This window comes from Astatotilapia calliptera, chromosome 23, assembly GCF_900246225.1.
Source record: "Astatotilapia calliptera chromosome 23, fAstCal1.2, whole genome shotgun sequence".
NCBI lineage: Eukaryota > Metazoa > Chordata > Actinopteri > Cichliformes > Cichlidae > Astatotilapia > Astatotilapia calliptera.
Window position 1 is genome coordinate 42,169,697 of NC_039323.1, and position 20,564 is coordinate 42,190,260.

Genomic DNA, 20,564 nt, shown 5'->3' on the forward strand with positions numbered 1-20,564 from the left:
GGAGGCGCATCTGAGAGTTGTTGGCCCAATGAACGGGAAATTTGTATTTCATAAACGCCCCGACGGCACCATTGACAAAGGTAAAGTGGTCTGCCTAGAGTGTAAGAAGGAGTTTGCTTACCACCGAAGCAGCTCAAGTTTGGCCTATCACCTCAACGCAAAGCACCCAGCCGCGAGTGCAGCAACAGCTAGCAGTGAAGACGTTAGCAATATAGCAAGCCAGAGCAAAGCTTTTCGCCAAACAAAACTAGAGAATACCCCTCGTATGAGCAAGTCTGCGACCGACAGGCTGACTAATGTTATTGCCAAGTGGATAGCGATGAACTGTAGGCCGATAAATATAGTAGAGGACGAAGGATTGACAGAGGTGTTGCAAATTGCGTCCAATGACCCGTCATACAAGCCGCCGTGCAGGACTACAGTAACGACCAAAATCAGCAAAATGTACGACGGCGAAAAGAAAAACAAACTTGAGATTTGCTATAACCGGAGATCACTGGACCTCAGCTGGCAACCACAGCTATTTTGGGGTGACTGGACACTTTATTGATAGTGAGTGGAACCTCAACTCATTTGCACTGACCGTCATGAGAACAGAAACCAGGCACTTTGCTGATAAATGCGCCGAACAGTTCCTCAAGGTAGCAAATGACTGGGGTATTGAAAACAAGATATCCACCATTGGCACAGACAGCGCAGCAAACATGCTGGCTGCTATGAGAGCACTTCCATATGAGCACATCGCCTGCAATGCTCACATTCTCCAGAGGACCATCACGGTATGTCTCGATAGCAGTGGTTTTGTCGGTGTACTGGCAAAGTGCCGCAAGATTGTTGGTCATTTTAAACAAAGCCCTGCGAGTACCACAGAACTTAACCAACAACAAGTAGCACTCGGAAAGAAGAGCGATCAACTTATACAGGATGTACCCACCAGGTGGAACTCGACTCTCGCAATGGTCTCACGCCTCCTATGTAACCGAGAGGCTGTCCAGGCTACGTTGGACCAACAGAACCACAGGTTGGTCTTGCCAACCGAAGCTGAGTGGGCGAAACTGCAGAGGCTGGAGCTCCTGCTTGAACCATGCAAGTAAGTTCAAATAAACACCTTCCCATTTTAATTATATAAACTACTGTTACATGTGTAAAATCAAAATTAATGAACATAACAAGGAACTTTTAAGGACAATTAAATTGGAAATCAGTTACACTTTGATTTAAATGAATCCAGCTAGGTTTATTTAGCAAACCTCTCCACCTCTGCAGGTATGTGACAGAGCTGCTGGGTGGTGAGGCCTACGTCTCTTGCTCTGTAGTGCTGCCTGCTTTTCGCCATCTGTACCGTGTCATGGACATTACTGATGATGATCCTGCCTACGTGGTGAAGTTCAAGAATGCCTTCCAGAAGGATCTGGCAGCACGACGAGCTAATGGCAACGAGATATGGTTCGGGGTGGCCACAGCATTGGATCCACGGTTTAAGGATTTGAAATGTCTTCCAAGAGAAAAGAGGGAACAGGTAGGACAATAAGGTTAAGCTGGACTAATGAGTCCAATTCATTATCAAATCAAACTTTTATTTATTATATGGAACACAAAGTTCTTTACAAGATTAAATAAAATAAAATAAAAAGCACTTAGTTTTAATCACAATCATTCATTCATTCATTCATTCATTCATTCATTCATTCAGGTGTGGACCATTCTGGAGAATATGCTCCAGGCAGCAGAGCCCAGAAGAGCAGATAGTCTCCAGCCCTCCACAGAGGATGATGGACCAGCTCAGAAGAAGAGGAGGAGCGAACTCCTTCTGGGGTCTGACTCTGACTCAGAAGATGGAATTGAGTCTGGAGAGCTGCAGCGCTACAGAGCAGAACCCAGCATCAGTATTGATGACTGTCCCCTGCAGTGGTGGTATGCTCACTCAGGAGTCTATGAAAAGCTGTCAGTCCTAGCACAAAAGTACCTGGCCTCCCCAGCTACCTCTGTACCCTGTGAGAGACTCTTTAGCCTTGCAGGCCACATAGTGCAAAAGAAAAGGGCAGCCTTGCTTCCAGAAAATGTTACCAGGCTGGTGTGTCTTAGCGACTGGCTGAGGAAGAAGAAATGAGACACATGTGGTCAGCATAGCTGCTGTGTCATTTGTAGCCTACTAGAATAGATTGCTTGATGTTCAGCACTTTTTTTTGTGATGGAAGAATACTTTGATGTGCTAACTTGCAGCACTGCAATGTCAGTTTTATTTTTCATTCTCTGAAGCAGAGGAATTTCAGTGCTGTATTGCTCAGAAAAGAGCAACTCTGATGTGCTAACTTGCAGCACTTAATTTATTTGATTTTATTTGTATTTATTTTTCCACTTATTTTACAAAAGAATACAACAGTATGTAAATGGTTGCATCTGTTTAACGTTTGTTAAACAATAAATGACTTTATAAAGTCACTTTCTTTGTTATATCAGTCTTTTGGTCTGCCACAATAAGTTGAGGGCTTTCCTCAGCTATTTTTAGGTGAGATTAAAAAAGAGATTAATTAGATCAATTAATTAAAAATCATAATTAATTAATCTCTATTTTTTTTAATCTCTTGACAGCACTAATTCCAGTAATAATGCTTGGCTTTTGTTTCAGTGCCACAATAAGAGTTCCAACACAGTCACCTGAGTTCTGGTGACTGTAGGAACTCTGCGTATCCAGCAGTCCTGGATATTCTCACATCTTCCTATATTTGTTGGAAAGCTTTGTGTTGTTTTTGGGCTCATTATTTTGCTGTGAGCAGCAGAGTTTACCCTGTAAAAGTTGCCAGTCGGTGACAGGGCTGATGCAAAGAGACAGTCATTCACTCTCACCAATTCACCTAACCCCTTGCCTGTTTTTGGACTGAGGAAACTGAGTATCTGGAAATAACCCCAGCGGCCTTCTCGCTGTGAGGTGATGATGCTGACCACCACACCACAATGCCACCCATAGTAGGAAACCGCTGCCACATAAATACAAACCAAAGAATAGCGCGTGCCTCTAAAGGATGACAAGAGCGATACTTCTTGCTGATGGTGAAGTCAATTCAGTGTACATGTCCAACTCCAGTGTAGTAAAGCTCACCCTGATCAATCACATAAGTCCCTGACCACTGTGGATTTGATACACTGCAGGGGTGGGGCAGCTGTATCCTGTTCAGCTCCCTATGTACACCCTCAGTTACGACCACAAATCTGTAACCCAAAATCATCTGATGACATGCAACATTAGAAATAAGGCAGCTCATTGTAGCCTGTTGTTGATCCTTGTTTCCCGCTTTAGTATTTCTTTCTATGATTTCTAGTATTTGGAAGCAAAAATAGTATTAAAGTACAAATCAGTAATGTAAATATTTTAGCAATAAGAAGAAATGCAGGGCTTCTTGGCCTCTTTTTTTGCCAGTGCATTGTTTCTTCTTCAGGACAGCCAGATGAGCATTTACAAGCATCTTGGCATGTTGTATTTCACAGCAGTGGCTGAAGAACTGTGTGGGAGGAAAAGGTGATGAGTAACACTCCTGCTTCGCTCAGCAGCTTCCATCCTATTGCTCCTGAGTGATATGCTTAAAGGCAGCTCCCAGGTGTCGATGCACAGAGTGTGTGAGAGCAGGAAATAACTGAAAAACAGCAGCGAGCACAGCAGCGCTCTCTGGATAAACACAGTTCTTAAAATGCACACATCTGCTGATATTCTCTCCCAATGAGGACATGGAGATGAGCAGTGCAGGCTGATAGGACATGGGGAGGATCTGAAGGTGTCCTACATCTTTCCTCACCAGCGGCTAAAAGCAAGTCTCGGGGAGTAATGAGCCATATTAACACAGATAAAACAGACAGCAGAGGAGCATTTCAGATTGCCATCACTGAGGGAGGCCAAGAGGAATGTTCAGCTGTTGATCTTAAATTCATGATTAGACTTCAGGCTCTCTGGGTGGAAGGTAGGAGCCATGTGTACAGAGATTTATGCAGATTAATTGTGGTGAGGGTGAAATTTCTGTGAAATTAAATCATTTTAGCAGGTGATGTAGACCAGAGGAGCTTCAAACCATCAGCTGAGATGAAGCTAAGTAAAGGTTTGTTCCTAAGTGAATCTTTTTCAGTACAAGACAAGAATTCAGTTTTACCCTTGCATTAAAAAATACTGCGTTTCATACATTCAGTACATTGAGAGGCTATAAACATACAGTAAATAACACTAAAGGCTGGTTACAGCAAACATGCCTATGAAACCTACGTACCTGAGAAAAAGGTAGGTGAAAAATGTTTGCAGCATTGCCCTCTCCATATCAGTCCTGACTGATTTTTTTCCAGTTTTGCTTTTTGTTACTGTGTTGTCACTACTGGTAGTATGAGACGTCCATTCAGGTAGTCTAGTGCCACCATAATGGGAGAGTGTAGTAGAGAGAGATACCATGACATAGGAGAGTGGGAGAGGACTGGAAAAGGGCATCAGCCCAGTCACAGAACTGGCATCTGCTTCTCTGGGCATGAGGGATTAAACAAAACACTGTCAGTCCCACAAAATCACCTCCAGTGGGCCACCAGTGTGATGACCCACTCCACCCTGCCTTACTTTTGGCCTGTTTGTGTGTCTTGTCTGCAGGCATTGGAGGGGTGGAGTTCCCATTCCCACTTAGTGACACTGGCAGCAGCTGGGCCCAGTGTACTGGTGCTCTATAAAAGCCTTCAGAGCTAAGGTACTGGGTGGTGCTCTCCCCTGAGACACCCTGATGGATCTTGGTTACTTTTGCATTACACCATTCTTCTACCCATGCACTTCTCTACACCACTGACTGTACTGACTACACATGCCATGGATTGTGTAAGGTTTCTTTATTTTTGTTTTGTTTTATTTATCCATCCATTCAACCATCTTCTTCTGCTTATCGGGGACCGGGTCGCGGGGGCAGCAGCCTAAGCAGAGAAGCTCAGACCTCCCTCTCCACAGCCACCTCCTCCAGCTTGTCCGGGGGAATACCCAGGTGTTCCCAGGCCAGCCGAGAGATATAATCTCTCCAGCGTGTCCTGGGTCTGCCCCGGGGCCTCCTCCCGGTGGGACATGCCCGGAACACCTCGCCCAGGAGGCGCCCAGGGGGCATCCTTGTCAGATGCCCGAACCGCCTCAGCTGGCTCCTTTCGATGTGGAGCAGCAGCTGCTCTACTCTGAGCCCCTCCCTGATGGCTGAACTTCTCACCCTATCTCTAAGGGAGAGGCCAGCCACCCTTTGGAGGAAGCTCATTTCTGCCGTTTGTATCCGCGATCTCGTTCTTTCGGTCTCTACCCACAGCTCGTGGCCATAGGTGAGGGTAGGGACGTAGATCGACCGGTAAATTGAGAGCTTCGCTTTTACACTCAGCTCTCTCTTCACCACCACGGACCGGTGCAGCGTCCACATCACTGCAGCTGCACCAATCCATCGGTCGATCTCCCGCTCCCTTCTCCCATAACTTGTGAACAAAACCCCGACACTTAAACTCTTTCATTTGGGGCAGTAACTCGTTACATGAGTTACTGTAACGAGACATGACAGATGCCAGGGCTGCCCTTTGCCGAGAAAGGGCAGCCCTGGCGGAGCCCACTAGGAGCGTGTCTGAGTCTGCTGGCTATGCGGACCAAGCTCTTGCAACGGTTGTATAGGGATCGAATGAACCGCAGCCAAACACCCCGTACTCTCGTAGCACCTCCCACCGGACACTCCCACAGGACACCCCGAGGGACACGGTCGAATGCCTTCTCCAAATCCACAAAACACATGTAGACTGGTTGGGCAAACTCCCATGCACCCTCAAGTATCCTTGAGAGGATAAAGAGCTGGTCCAGTGTTCCACGACCAGGACAAAAACCACATTGTTCCTCCTGTACCTGAGGTTTGACTAACGGACGGACTCTCCTCTCCAGCACCCTGGCATAGACTTTCCCAGGCAGGCTGAGGAGTGTGATCCCCCTGTAGTTGGAACACACCCTCCGGTCCCCTTTCTTAAAGATGGGAACCACCACCCTGGTCTGCCAGTCCAGAGGTACCGCCCCGGATCTCCATGCAACATTGCAGAGCTGTGTCAACCAATTCAATTCAATTCAATTTCAATTCATTTTTATTTATATAGCACCAAATCATAACATAAGTCGCCTCAAGGCGCTTCATAGATACAGAGAAAAACCCAACAATCATATGAGCCCCTATGAGCAGCACTTTGGCGACAGTGGGAAGGAAAAACTCCCTTTTAACAGGAAGAAACCTCCGGCAGAACCAGGCTCAGGGAGGGGCGGGGCCATCTGCTGCGACCGGTTGGGGTGAGAGAAGGAAGACAGGATAAAGACATGCTGCTCTGTTTCTCTGCCTGCTCCTTGTAGAGTCATGGAAGGAACAGAGGAATATGTTGCTGCGCCATGTTGCTGGATAATTGCACTAAAGAGACCAGCGTTTGAGAGCTGTAGATGAGTATGAATTTGATTTGAATGTTCTTGGTAATAAGTGTCGTAAAGATGACATAAATTCTAAGATTTAGTTGCAGTTGGTTAAAAAAGGAGTGTTGGTGGCTGGGGAAAAGGGAACTGGTCAGCCATTAATACAGCTACTGGGAGTGTCACCAGGAAACTTGATTTTTGAGCAGCAGAAAGAGCTAATGTTGTTGCAAATGTCACATGAAAAGGAAAAACAAAGGTGGGAGCTATTTGAACGTGTGACCGAGGCAGGAAAGTGGTAGGACTGAACAGATTTTGCTTTTGCAGTGTGTGTTGTGTGGGACCCTCCTGACCATACATACATAGCACAGACATCACATGTGTCACGGGTAATGGGGCAAGCCATGTGGGTTTTAATAAAGGACCCAAGATGCAGGCAGCTTCTGAAGCGAGTGAGCTTTACTAATACGATAGGAGAAACAAACAGGAAGTAGGCATGAAACAAAACCTAAGAATAACCTAAACTGGGAAAAACTAACCAAAAACAGACCTGAACCCTTGAAACCTAGAAACTTGAAATGGAGACGCAGGGAGACGCAGGGGAATAACGCAGACGAACCAGTGACGAGCACAAGAGGACACACACTATAAATGCACACAGAGGGAGACACAGCTCAGCCTAACTGACCTGACGAGACAGGCAACAAACTGAAACTGAAAACGCCGGCGTAAGACACATTCACAATAAAACAGGAAATACATTGACTGAACTTAGAGGCATAATAAAAACACAGAACCAAAACCTAAGAACTAACAAAGATACATCATGAAATCAAAGATTAATAATACAAAACAAAAAACACTGGGTCACTGACCCAGGACCATGACAACATGGGAAGACAGGCAGGTAATAACTGGAAGAACAATGAAGTGTACAATACAATGGGCAAGTGGAGGAAGGGGGGAAAGGGACACTGGGCTCCTCGTGGGAGGTCAGTGTGAGAACAGAAAACCAAAAAAATAACTCCTCTGCACAGAAAGCACAGAAATCTCCACATCACAACACCATGAAAGCACATGACAAGTAATGGGGGTGGGTAGGGGGTGAGAGGTGAGCAAATTGTAGACACAGCCATCCTCACTGCAGCTATTCTTCCAACGCTGCGCCCAGATCCGCCGTCTGACCTCGGCCTTGGAGATAAGCGTTCGAAGGCATTTGGGGGACGTTGGGGGACGTGGGATGGGGACGAAGAGTCTAAACACAGTCTGTTATCAGGGAGAAAGTTTTTTGTTGTCCAACTCCAGCCTTGAGGCTGCAGCTGGCGCAGATATGGTAGCCGCATGAAGTGATGGTGGTTTTCCTTTAGTGCGAACAACTGCTTGTCAGTTTTACAGTTGATCTCACTGGTCTCTCAATCTCCTGTTGGGGAGCCGTGAGCTTCTCTAAGATGTTATCAAATCTGTGCTCAAAGAGCATAGCCTGACTCATGACAGCCTCGAGCTTTTCCACGATCTTGTCCGTGCTGCGTTCGATGAGCACATTTTGAGAAGCCACGGCTGTTTCAATCACAGCGGGCAGCCTTGTGGGGATTTGAACAGCCGTTTCCGCTTTCTTTAATCTTCAATAAGCCAGGGTCAAGCCAGCTCCGATCAGCATGAACCCTGTTATCATGGTTTAGAAAAGGTAGATGTCTTCAATGTCCTCGATCGACAGTCCCGCCAAGCACACGACCCTTCAGTTCCTCCACCCGTTCTTCGTGTATCTGACAGGGAACGTCCCTTCTGGACACTCAGGCTCTCCTGAACGCAGGCTTCTCGTTGAGAAGAGGGTGTCAATTGCATTCAGGGACCAGTTGATCAAATCCATAATTCGTCTTTTAGGTTTTGTAGAACAGACCGTGAGACTCTTCCAGGGTAAAAGTAGAAAAGTAGACAAGACTAGGACATGAGAAGCCAAGCAGGAAAGATAAGGGAGAGGGAGAAAAGTGTGACCACCTTTGTCAAGAGCCCAAAAAAAAATCCTGTCCTGTCTCCCAAGAAAAGGAGACAATTGTGTATCCTGTTTTTGTGGCTGGTGCAATAAATGCCATCGCAAGGGAACGACGTTGTTCTTGAACCAGGTGAGGGGTTATTGTCTGGGTGCCTGAAGAGACTCTTTGGAATCTGGGATGTCTTCTGGGCCATTAAACTAATAGTATTCATGTTTGTTTGATGATGTGCCTTCTTGACAGACTGGGCACAGCATGGTATATATGTTGGGGATGTACAGCATTTTTATAAAGTTTCTCCCAAGAAGCGTGAATATCTGGATGCTGAGGTGGAATACATGGTTAAACATGACCTTGGTTGGCCTTTTTCATATAGCTGGGCATCTCCATGTTAATTGGTGCCTAAAAGTGATAACACACCTAGGTTCTGTACTGACTTTGGATAGGTGAACAGGGTCCCAAGACCAGACTCCTTTCCATTGCCTCGCATGGAGGACAGTATGAACCAGGTTGGTGCGGCTAAGTATGTCAGCAAGTTTGATCTATTGAAAGGCTATTAGCAGGTTCCCTTGTCGAAGAGCACAGGAAGTGGCAATGTTTATTTTTCCATCCGGGATGTATTCTTATAAAGTGATGCTGTTTGGCTTTCCAGGAAATTGCTCAACTGCGTTGTCAGCAGATTGCCAAGAAGCCTTTGATGGTAGCTGCAAGTTATGTGGGTGTAGGAGCTGGGCTGATGCGAACAGATGAAGAGGGTGATAGTTTCTTTTCCGAGAAGTTTAATTGGTATCAGGGGACAGAGATCCTATTGACGACTCCTTTTTGCCTGTTTGTGTGTCTCATCTGCATGCAGACCCCCAACTCACTAACTGGGAGTTCCCGTTCCCAATTAGTGACACTTGCAATACCTGGGGTTGCTAGGTGATGCTTCCCCTGAGATACCCTGCTGGATTTTAGTAGCCTTTGGTTTGGGTTAGTTTGGTTTAGCATTAAACAACATTGCATGCACCATTCTTCCACCCATGGATTCCTCTATACCACTGATTGTACTGACTACACATGCCATGGTTTGTGTAAGGTTTCTTGTTTTTGTTTTGTTTTGTTTACTTAAAATAAAATCATTTTCTGGACAACATTTCGATGCATCTGCAGGTTTTTGTCATAGTCGTGCAGCCCAGTTTGTGACACCAGTTAGAACTGTGAGAAACAAACTCCATGACAGTGGCATGAGGTCCCACAATCCTTTAGTTGGACCTGTGCTCATTGCTCAGCAGCATGCAGATCAAACACAGAGAATGCCAGAACTGGCTGGTCTACTACTAGCACCCTGTTCTCTACTCCATATTTTTATCCTTTGCTGGGATTAAGCTTGAAAAGGCATGTTTAATTAAATAGAAAAATAATAAAATAAAATAAGGTAAAAATAATTAGAGAAATATAAATCAGTAATTAAGCCTACCGTGTAAATTTAAAAAAAGCACCTTGGTGCTGGGGTGGGAGACCGACTGTCATTTTTATACCGGAACAGTGTGATTAAGAGATATGATTGTAAAGAGTGGCAACTCTAAAATAGTACATTTTTAATTGATCAAAAGTGAAAAACCTATGTATTGATTGTGCACTTTATTGTGAAACAGATTTTTTCATGTGCATATGCGTTTGTGATCTGTCGCGAAGTGTGGAATTAAAGAAATGTCAATGCTTTAGTTTTCAGTTTAACCTGCACGTTTCTAACATTTAATTAAGTTGTATGGAGATGTCTATGACACAGTAAAGGGAAAGACCACAGAAGGACAAATGGCAAACATGAAAAAACTACAAAAGAAATAGGCCGTTAAATTCTTTTATAATTACATATTACATGCAGTTACCCTACATATAGGGAATTATGAGAAGGCGCTCCAAGACACAGCTGAAACTAGCCAAGACCATGACACAAAGAAAGCAAAGCAAATACTGAAACATCCATCCATCCATCCACCGGTCAGGTTGGATGGTTGGTTGGATTACCAACCTGAGAGTTTATCCGCTGGTCAGTCGACATGACGAATGACTTCTGAAGTCTTAATTCAGCTCAAGACGCTCTAGATTCCCGTCAGTAACACTTTCGGTCCGCTAGTAAAACGTAGTTCTATTAATCTGCCCTCGATTACTCTTGAACCAGAACCGGATGCAAGTCCCAAAAAACTGAATTTTGGAACTGAAACTGAACGGTGAGAAGTGAATCTGAAATTATTCGAGAGCTAAATTTTTAAAGGATAAAATACGGTTTCAAAGCAAATGAATTCATTTTCAAAATATAAAATTCAATTTCAATTCAGTGATGATCATTTTCAAACCAATAAATTGAATTTCAAATTAGGCTAATTCATATTCAGTTTGTAAAAGCATTTATTCAAGTTACAATTCAGGTTCAAATTTAATTTATTCAAATCCAGTTTCTGATGGCACAGATTTCTGCCCATGAGTCACCTCAAAGCATTTTTGTATTGTAGGGCAAAGAAGTTGATTCTATAATCTGGACATAACGTGGGAGAAAACGTTACGTCCAGATGAACTTCTCGATTGAGCATGCATCGAGACATGTCTGTGAAGGTTCTCAGGCATCCAGGTCATCGTAGTCAAAGGAGCTTGCAAAGAAAAGCGTCTGGACTTCTTTAAGTTGCTTGAAGACGTTTCACCTCTCATCCGAGAAGCTTCTTCAGTTCTAAGGTCAAATGGTGGAGAGTCCCAGATATAAACCTAGTGGGAGTTTCCCCCCACAGAGGGACAAAAGGACCCCTGATGATCCTCTAATCGCCTGAGCCAAGGCGTGAAACTGGGTGTGGGTCACAATCAGCCAGAGTTTCGGGTGTGTTCATTGTGAAACCTGGCCCCACCTTATCATGCGAATTCCTGAGGTCAGATGGCCCAGGATGTGAGTGGGTGTTAAGGCGTCTGGGGAGGATCTCAGAACTGGATTATAGATGGCAGAGAGTTGGTGTCGAGACGCTTCACTAGTGCCGTTTCTCTGCTACATTTGAATCCCGACTGAAACTCTTCAAATAAACCTCTGCAAATTATAAGTTAACCATTTTATTTCTACTCTTTCAAGAATTTGTTTTTTAATAAAAGCAGGTTAGAAATCAATCTATAATAAACTAACTCAGCTGCATCAAATAAGGGCTTTTTCAGTAATGGTTTAATTGCTGCCACCTTAAAAGCCAGCCATGGAGTCTGCTAATCAAGATACATTAAACATAATTGAAACTGAAGCATTATTTAATCGTCAACTTCTTTGAGCAGTCTTGTAGGAATGAAGTCTAAAATGCAAACTAAGGATTTAGTTAAAGAAATTCGTAAAGGGTCACCTGATCCAGCCCTAACTATATGCTTTGCTACTATATGTAGGGCCATGTGTTGTGACTGTTGGGGTTGAAGGGAGGAAAACAGGATAAAAGGCACACTGTGGATGAAATTAAAAATAATTAATGATTACATTAAGAGTGGTTTCTAAATATATAGTGAGTGAAAAAAGGTGAGGAAAGAAGAAATACTCGCCCAGCAGCCTAGCTAAGGGAAGATTCAGGGTCACCTGATCCAGTCCTACATATTATTCATCAAAAAGAAAAGTTTTCAGCCTCATTTTAAAAATACAGAAGGGTGTCTGTCTCCTAAATCCAAACTGGGAGCTAGTTTTACTGAAGAGGGACCTGAGAGCTGAAGGCTCTGCCTCCCATTCTACTTTTAAATATCCCAGAAACCACAAGTAACAGTTTGAGAGCAAAGCACTCTGTTGCAGTGATATGGTACTATGCGGTCTTTAAGATAAGATGGGGCCTGTTTATTCAAGATTATTCAGGACTATAGTCTAGCCTAGAGGTAATTGATGCTATGCCTCCTTCTGCCTTGGTGAAGCATGTATATCAGGGGTGTCAAACTCAAATACACAGTGGGCCAAAATTCAAAACTGGAACAAAGTCGCGAGCTAACATTAATATTTACTGAAAAAAAAATCTTCCTCTAGATATAAGAATGAATCTTTTCTTATGGACTCAAACAAGTTTTGCTGAAAAACTGAATATGGAACAAGCAAAGCTTAACACTAAACAATATATATATATATTAGCTGTATAATACCAGCAGGCCAGCTCTAATAGTAATTTGGTATGGCTTCACGGGCCAAATGTAATTAGGCTGTGGGCCAAATTTGGCCCGCAGGCCAGAGTTTGACACCTATGATGTACAGTGTAAACAATTGGACCCAGCATGGAACCCTTTGGAACTCCACAACTAACCTTAGTAACATTAAATGCTAGAATAACACACAATATCAACCTAGATCATGTTATATATGTTGATTGATGGTGGAGTGGTTATTACATTTGTGAAAAGTTATTGGTTCAACTGCTGGAGACACAAATCTGCTTTGGGGTTGTGTCAGGCAGGGAATCCAGTGTAAAACCGCCAAATCAAACAGCTGCTGTGACCCCTCGAGACAAGGAAACAGTCAAAAGTAGCGATTTAAAGATCAGTATTTCCAACTATAGCTACATTGTGGCAGTCAAACGATACATATTGTTGACATTCTTGTCCCTTCTGCCATGAATGACTCCAATCACTCACTCATGCTGAAAGTCACACTATTCCAAACAGGCATGTTTCGATCACTTTGCACTATGTTCCAATAGACACGTAATCAGTGTTGCAGTTATGTCTTCTGTTAAAACCGAACTTGCAAAACAAATTATTATTTTTCAAACATTGCTTCTAGTCTGATTATCCAGTGGGCATTATTCTAAGCAGTGCAGATGGGCCTGTGCACAGCAGGGAGCCCATTCAACGTGCATGCAAGAAGAAAAAACATTTTTTCTTAAACTTAAGATCTTATTAACCAAAACATTTGAACATTTGCATATATGTTTATCATAATAAAATTATATCACATAATGTGCTGGGGATAATAGTCTCTCCCTAATCAGCTAGCTCTTGGTGATGCAGTACTTTCAAACTGAATGAAAAGGTCTTAGCAAATGGCAGAGGAAAGCAGAGCATGGATTAAATATTAATTACTTTTGAAGAAAAAATACTCTAAATTACCCATCCAGGCTCCACATGAGGCACTGTGTTGTAGCATCTTCACAGTCTGCAATGAAAAAATGTCTCAGAGCTTCAGGCTAGTCGACAGATCCATATTTAACAATTAGCCTAATTCAGTTAACTTTACACTAACTCCATCTAACTGGTCAAAGAGGTCAAAGACAGCAGCATATGGTTGAACTGTGCTCTTCATAATGACACATTAATTACTGTAGTCACGGTTTTAATCAACCGTGGGTTATGATGATATGCGATCATATATGGACGAGCCTTATGAACAGATCCAGAGCTTTTAATGACGGTGCCCAATGTTTTCATTAGCAGAGCTTCACACCCACTGATCTGTATGCACACCGTCACAGTATTGAGTTGGAGGAGAGGTGACACTGGCATGCTAATTAGCAAGGGGAATGTGCGCTTTAAACTATTATTGATGTTTCAGTAATCGTTACTGGGCTTTAATTTGGGGCCATGTCAAAAAAATCCTGCAGAGGAAGTTTTTTTCTCGCTTGTCATTGAACATGAATATGTCCCAGTGAGTGTTGATTGAAGAACTACTTGAACGGCCTCTTAATTGTTCCAGTTTCATCAGTCAGCAGACTTCTGTTCGCCGTGTTATCCCTTCTTTTTTTGTTAGACAGTAACACATATTTGCACAGAGAAAGAGTATGATATTCTTGCAGCAGAAGACGAGTGCAACACTCATGTTTCCAGCTTCAGGGCTCTTATCCCCAGTGTATCATGCAAATAGCAGACAAAGAAAAACTGACAGTAAGAAATCACAGCACAGTGTGAATTGAAGGCCTGCAGGGCCTTCTACACATCAATAATGAGGGATGAGCTGCAGCTCTCACGTGTTTTGGTTCAATCTCAGGAGGATTCATTCAGAGAGTTGGTGCTGGTGCCCTCAGCTGGCCTCGCAAAAAGCCTCAGGTTCCACGTGGGACGCCAGGTTGTACGATCAGTGCATGTCTCTTTTTCAGCATTTCACAAAAGCTGCACACACACTGTACAGAATGATAAAATGAAAAAGGAATGGCCAAACATTTTCATGCTGCTGTGATGAACTGCACCTTAACATACTTTTTCTTTTTTGATATTTCATTCATTTCAGTGCTAATGAGAGTATATGATTTTTCTTCTTGTCACTTTTTCCACACAGAAAATGATTTTATATACTGGAAATTATACTTATGATGCACATTTGATCACATGTAAGCTCAGTGTGCTTCAAAAGCTTCAAACCACATATCTTTGACCTGTGGGAGTTAAGCACAGCACCAGGAGAAACACCCACACAGGCACAGAGAGAATTACCAAACTTCACAAAGAAATGCCCCAGCCGAGCTACTTCAAAGCAACAACTTTGCTGTTCAGATATTACTCAAACCCCTTCACATGCACACTTTATAGTGTTTACTTCTAAATTAATCAAATTCACATTTTTGACCAGTTTCTTTTCAGTAATCCTAAATGACAAAGTGAAAAAGTAAAATCTCTTATTTACAAAGTCATTCATAAATGTAATTTGTCCATCCATGTTTTTTACTTCTAATCCCAGTATGATGAACCCAGAAAATCTCCAGAGGGACACAGATCTCTGATCAGTCCCCGACCTCCTCAGCTGGCTCCTTTCAATGTGAAGAAATCGAGAATCTACCCCAAACTCCCAAAAGATGTTTGAGTTTTTTCTGCATTCAAAGTTCAACAGTAACCTGAAGTTCATGTAGAGAGGGTGTCAGACCAGCCTGACAACCATTTCACTTTTTTGAAGATGGGAACCAGCAGCCTAGTCTGCTACTCCATAGGTTATGTCTCCAAACCCCAGACAACATTGAAAAAAAAACCCCCAGGGCTTTGGCCCAACAGCATCTCACTGCAAATCTCCAAACTTGGTGCTTTGCAAACGTGGAGCAGTGATTCCTGAGATCAGGGACTAAACAGGTTTTAATTTTCTAAAATGTATTTTTTGATTTTTCAAAAACACATTTACATTTGCTTAGGCTGCTGCCCCCGCGACCCGGCCCCGGACAAAGCGGATGAAGATGGATGGATGGATGGATGGATGGACATTTACATATAATTGTTACACAAAGTTGTCTCACCATGTTTTGGTCTCCAGGTGTAACATTTTTTAATGATTTATGTTTTTGCTGGAGATGTGCAAAGAAATACACAAATATATATTTTAAATTAAGTTGTTTCAGCTCTTTTGACTATTAGCAGCTTCTCTGTTCTACTGTTTATGGACATTTTCAAACTAATTATGCCAGGTTTAAAAGTAAGATTGTTTGGCTTTTTCTTATTAGAGTTACAGTCGTACATATTTTCAGAAGCTTGTATTTAATCTCTATAAGAAACAATCATATTTAGCAGCATGCAAATTACACATTTATTGAGAAAATTACGTATTTTTATTGGAAGATCATGAGAGAGGAAACTATATGGTTCTTCAAAAGAAAAAAATAAACCAAAACTCCATATTATGGAGTTGACAAGGAGCTGACGGTGGTGACACAAATCTGACGGTGGTGACACACGAGTAGAAAACAAGATATTATTTCTTTCAAAATGACCATTAAACCTTAACAACCTTTGTAATATCACAAAACGCATCATAACAATTCTGTTTTTGCACACGTCAAGTTCTGCATCTTAATAGTTCACCAGCAAGCAGCCGCCTGCTCCTGATTCCTAAAGTTCTCTGTGGTTGTGTGTTTAGAACCTGCTGGACTTTCTTTTGTCTCTGTGCTTGTTTCCAAAACCTTCTCTTCTGACTTTTTTCTCTTTCTTTCAGATCACTGATGTTCTTTATTTTCCCTCTTTCACTCTATTTCTCCATCTTTCCCTTTATGAGAAACTCTTTCTTCAACTCAGGCTGGCTGTTAATCTTTTCTCTCCTTCTCTTTCGTTCCTCTGACAGCTTCCCCTTTGCTATTCTAGCCTGAAATGTACCATTTTGTAATTACTATAATTTTTCTGAACCATATCCATTTATACGGATTAAGGATGAATATTCATAACACAATTATGCATCAAGCAATAGAGATGCTATCCGGTCTTTAAGTCTGATGTCATTAGCCGTTTCCAGGTCCAAACTCTGCTGCAGATCCCAAAGTCACAGGAACTCTGCAGCATCACTGAGAGTCACAAACTGTCTAAATTCTTTCATCTTTAATAAAATGATCAGTGTGGCTCTACCAGGGGTAACATCCAGGCATCCATGAAAACAGAATATATGACATTTAATGGAGTTAGAAGTTTGCAGGAAGTTAGCTCGCTGGTTTCCTCCTACATTCCAACATAAATGAAGACAGAAAACTAAACAGCAGTGACGTTTGCAGGGTTACTGAAGTTGGGCTAGCTGCTATATATGATGTGCTACGTGATCGTAGCGACACAGCTTTGTTAGCATAAACACAGTGAAGCTGGAGGATGAACGCTAACTTTTTTGATAAAAGTTAATGTGAGGGTTCGCGATGGTTAGGCTGACAGTGATCACTGACTGTTTTTAGGGGCTTGTTCAGATCAAATAGAACAAGATAATAAGCATCAAAACATTTTAACAACACAACAGGCTTAATAAACACAGAGTAGTTTGGGCCCAAAAGCAGGATTCATACATCATCACTTAAAGAAGTGTTGATGTAGATGCCACATGATCCGAAGGGCGGGCGTTCAAATCCAACAAACAGAGGCTATCCTGGATTGGTAGCTGCCCACTGCATCACTGAGTGAATGAGTTAAATGCAGAGGACTAAGCATTTTCCTACAGGACTAATAAAGTATACATAAACAATGAGATTCAAGATACGGCAAATTCGATAATATTCGACACATCTGTAAAGCAGATCATTGTCCATTTTTAACAACTTTTGATGTTTCCTCCACATTTCACCTTTAAAAACTATTTACTTTGCCTTGTTTGGTCTCATTGTTTTCAGCACAGCCTCACGTGTCTGAATTTACAGTCATGTTTTCATTTTGACAAACTGTATTAACACAATTGATCGAAAATCAGACAAAAAACCCATAAAATCCAAGTAGAAAAAGTTATATTTTTACTGTAACAACCACAAACATGTTTATTGAATCATATTTCATAATTTTAAATGAAAATATAAATTGTCACTTTTAAAATCATATGCACAAGTTTTGCAAACAACAAAGTTATTTGCAGCCATTTACCTTTTACCCTTTTAAAATGACCATTTCAAACTATTTACAGAACCATCAGCTGTTCTTCAATAAGATGCTACAAATTATTTGTGCCACTGCAAATATTTCTGTCCACTATAAAGGAAACATCACAGCCTGATACCTGCAGGTCTGACAGCAGCAGGTGTGTCGCTCCTGTTTCTACCTGGAGACAGCAGTCGCCTCATTGTTCTGACACACAACACAACACTAGCCACAACACTACACACTAACTACACAACACTACACATTAACTACACACTCCAAACACGCTAAACGTCACAAATCTCTCACATTTCAAAAAACTCTCTCTCTTCCCCTGTTTTCTTGTTTGCTCATAAGCAGAGAGGTCTCGCTGCTGTCCTTAGACAGTAAACGTGACGAAACTATTGAGGAAAAACAGGCGTATATATTGTTTATCATGACTTTTACGTGGCCGATCAACACAATTTATAAACTGGTATATGTCACCTTGTTGCTTTGTCTTTAAGTGGTCATGTGATTGTCTTACCACGACTACTTTATTCTTCCTCAGTCAAACAGCAGCACTCGTACGATTGTTTTGCCCCCTGAGCTCCAGCTGTTGTGCTAGACCAGACCTTCCCAAAGTGTGCGGCCCGCCACCCAGGGGGTCGCAGAGTCATAGCAGGGGGGCGCGGTATGAAAAGGAAAAAACTAAACGCTTGGACACTGCTAGCACGGGGCACCCACACAAATGCAAAGCAGGAGATGAAGCATCGCTGAATATGTTTCCAAACCAACTTCATTCTAAGCCAAAGACTAGAAAATATGGTGAAGCAAATCTGCCCTTTGGCTTCACCTGCACAGGTGCTGAGGTAGGTCTCCCTGCAGGATTGGTTTTCCCTGTCGGGAGCAGCGCTGGGCTGTTTAAATCACAGACAAACAGGATCCCACATTCTTGATTTTTAGTTCACAAACACTTGTTGTAATGACTAACTACTCCTGACATGTTGGAGATGTGAGCTCTTTATACAGTAAAGTTACAGCGGGATACAAATAACATCAGGCTGATCCTTCTGGACAGTGGATTTTTAAGGTACTGGTAATATATTGTACCATTTAAAATGAATATATATGTATAAAAAATGCAAAATCATACTTTTGTTGTATAAACATTACCTTGGTTTGTCTTTTAGTCAGTTGGGTAACACTTGTATGCATAATTTTAACCCCAAAATGGGGTTTTATCGACATGTTTTGTCCCTTATCTCAAGAATCACTGGGAGACTTTTAAGCACCTCAACAACTTCTGTTGCCTCAGGCTCTGCCTTCTCCACTGAGGACACATTGCTCTCATTAACAGAGTGCTGCTGGGGTGGTTGTCCTTTCTGGTTAATTCTCTCATCTATGCAGAGGATATGTTCTACTTGTTTTAACATTTATGGAGGCGCTGCTCAACACCCTCACAGGGACCTATTTTCCTTAGTTTGACCAGCAGCCCAATGCAACATTGAAGCCTGGGTTTTCAGACTTCTTTAGTTTTACAACTTTTGAGAACACTGTGGTCTTTAAAACACTCAGTGGGAAGGTTTTAAATGCTTGCCTTTATCCATGTCTCAACACAGCTTCATAGTGGAAATCTGGACTAGGTGGTTGTCTGGTTGCTTTTCTAAGCTCTGTCCAAACCAAATTCTCATTAGGGGTTACACCAAGCACTTTGTTGTGACAACAAGTTTTACATAAAAATACATGTGACTGACATAACGTAGGTGTAATAAAAGATAACATTCACAGTGAATTCATGGATCTCAGCAATTTGACTGAACACTGATTCATCCTGGATTTGAATGGAATTAACCATATCATTTGATACTTTAATTAACATGAGATCAAATGAACTAGTAAGTAGTTAAGATGATAACTTCAAATCTATGCTTTGGGAATGTAAGAAGTTATTGTCCAAAGTTTAAAACTCTAATACTCTGAACAGAGTTTCACACATAAACTAAAATTAATGACACAAAAGCTTAATTTGTTTACCCCCACAAAGATTGGTGACCAAGATTAGCCATGAGGGCAGGCACAGGATCCAGCCCAGCTGCAGTTCTGATTGGATAAGTGGAAACAAACACACATTACAGCCATCCTTGGAATTCTGTGTCTGGAAGAATCGGTCCCACTCAGCACTTGCTGTCTCACCCTCGATGGAAAACTCCACATCAACTGGCCCTTCTTTTCTCTCTTGTCACTCTACTGACTCTGAAAGCCAGACCTGACATGTGACGCGCTGAGCTGAAAAAGAAAAACAGGGTTTGTTTGTGCCGGAGTGATGGCATCAGTGTCGGGGCTTGGCAGGCAGAAGGCTTTTCTCTGCAGTGGGGAAGGTGGAACAGACCAAGTAGAGTGAACTTGTAATTGGGATCAGATGCTACTGGACTGACAGCAAAAAGAGCCAACTGACACAGGGCCACTTTGTTTGCTACAGCTGACTCCATCACTTATCTCATACAAGAGTATATTCTCCATCAAACACACCAGACATAAGTCAGGTCAGCATTCTCTCTTTATATGGTAGAAAGAGTTTTTTCCATTTCCACTGTTAGCCAAGTGTCATTTTTATACTGACATCTATTCCTTTTTATTGTTGTTGTTTACTTTAGTGATGATGACGTAAGGTGACTCACTGAGCAATGAATGACAGGATACATGGCAGCAAGCCTACTGGCAGAGGACCAAGAAGCATCTGATAGATACAATAATAGACAACAATTATTTTGTCCCCTGTTTATGTAGCTCTAGACAAAGCAATAGAAAGCTAGGCAGATGTATTAAATGCACTGAATGAGGATTCAGATAGAAGCTCCTCACTAATGGGTCCTGATTGTGAGGAAGTTAGAAATCCATCTGCAGGTGTCCTTTTT

General features: G+C 42.3%; 1 protein-coding gene across 1 annotated transcript; it reads left to right on the top strand.

The window, feature by feature from the left end:
* The first annotated feature begins 483 nt into the window (after positions 1-483).
* On the top strand, positions 484-2,244 carry LOC113016214 (zinc finger BED domain-containing protein 1-like). Its single transcript, XM_026158865.1, has 3 exons — positions 484-1,090; positions 1,267-1,519; positions 1,694-2,244. Exons 1-3 carry the CDS (start codon positions 588-590, stop codon positions 2,108-2,110), a joined length of 1,173 nt encoding a protein of 390 aa, XP_026014650.1. The 5' UTR covers positions 484-587; the 3' UTR covers positions 2,111-2,244.
* The last annotated feature ends 18,320 nt before the right edge of the window (positions 2,245-20,564 follow it).

Bases quoted from the DNA above. Each gene is read 5' to 3' on its own strand.
- LOC113016214 (XM_026158865.1), top strand. From the start codon at position 588: ATGAGAACAGAAACCAGGCACTTTGCTGATAAATGCGCCGAACAGTTC. The intron at 1,091-1,266 runs GTAAGTTCAAAT...CCACCTCTGCAG, and splicing joins CTCCTGCTTGAACCATGCAA to GTATGTGACAGAGCTGCTGG. The intron at 1,520-1,693 runs GTAGGACAATAA...TCATTCATTCAG, and splicing joins CAAGAGAAAAGAGGGAACAG to GTGTGGACCATTCTGGAGAA.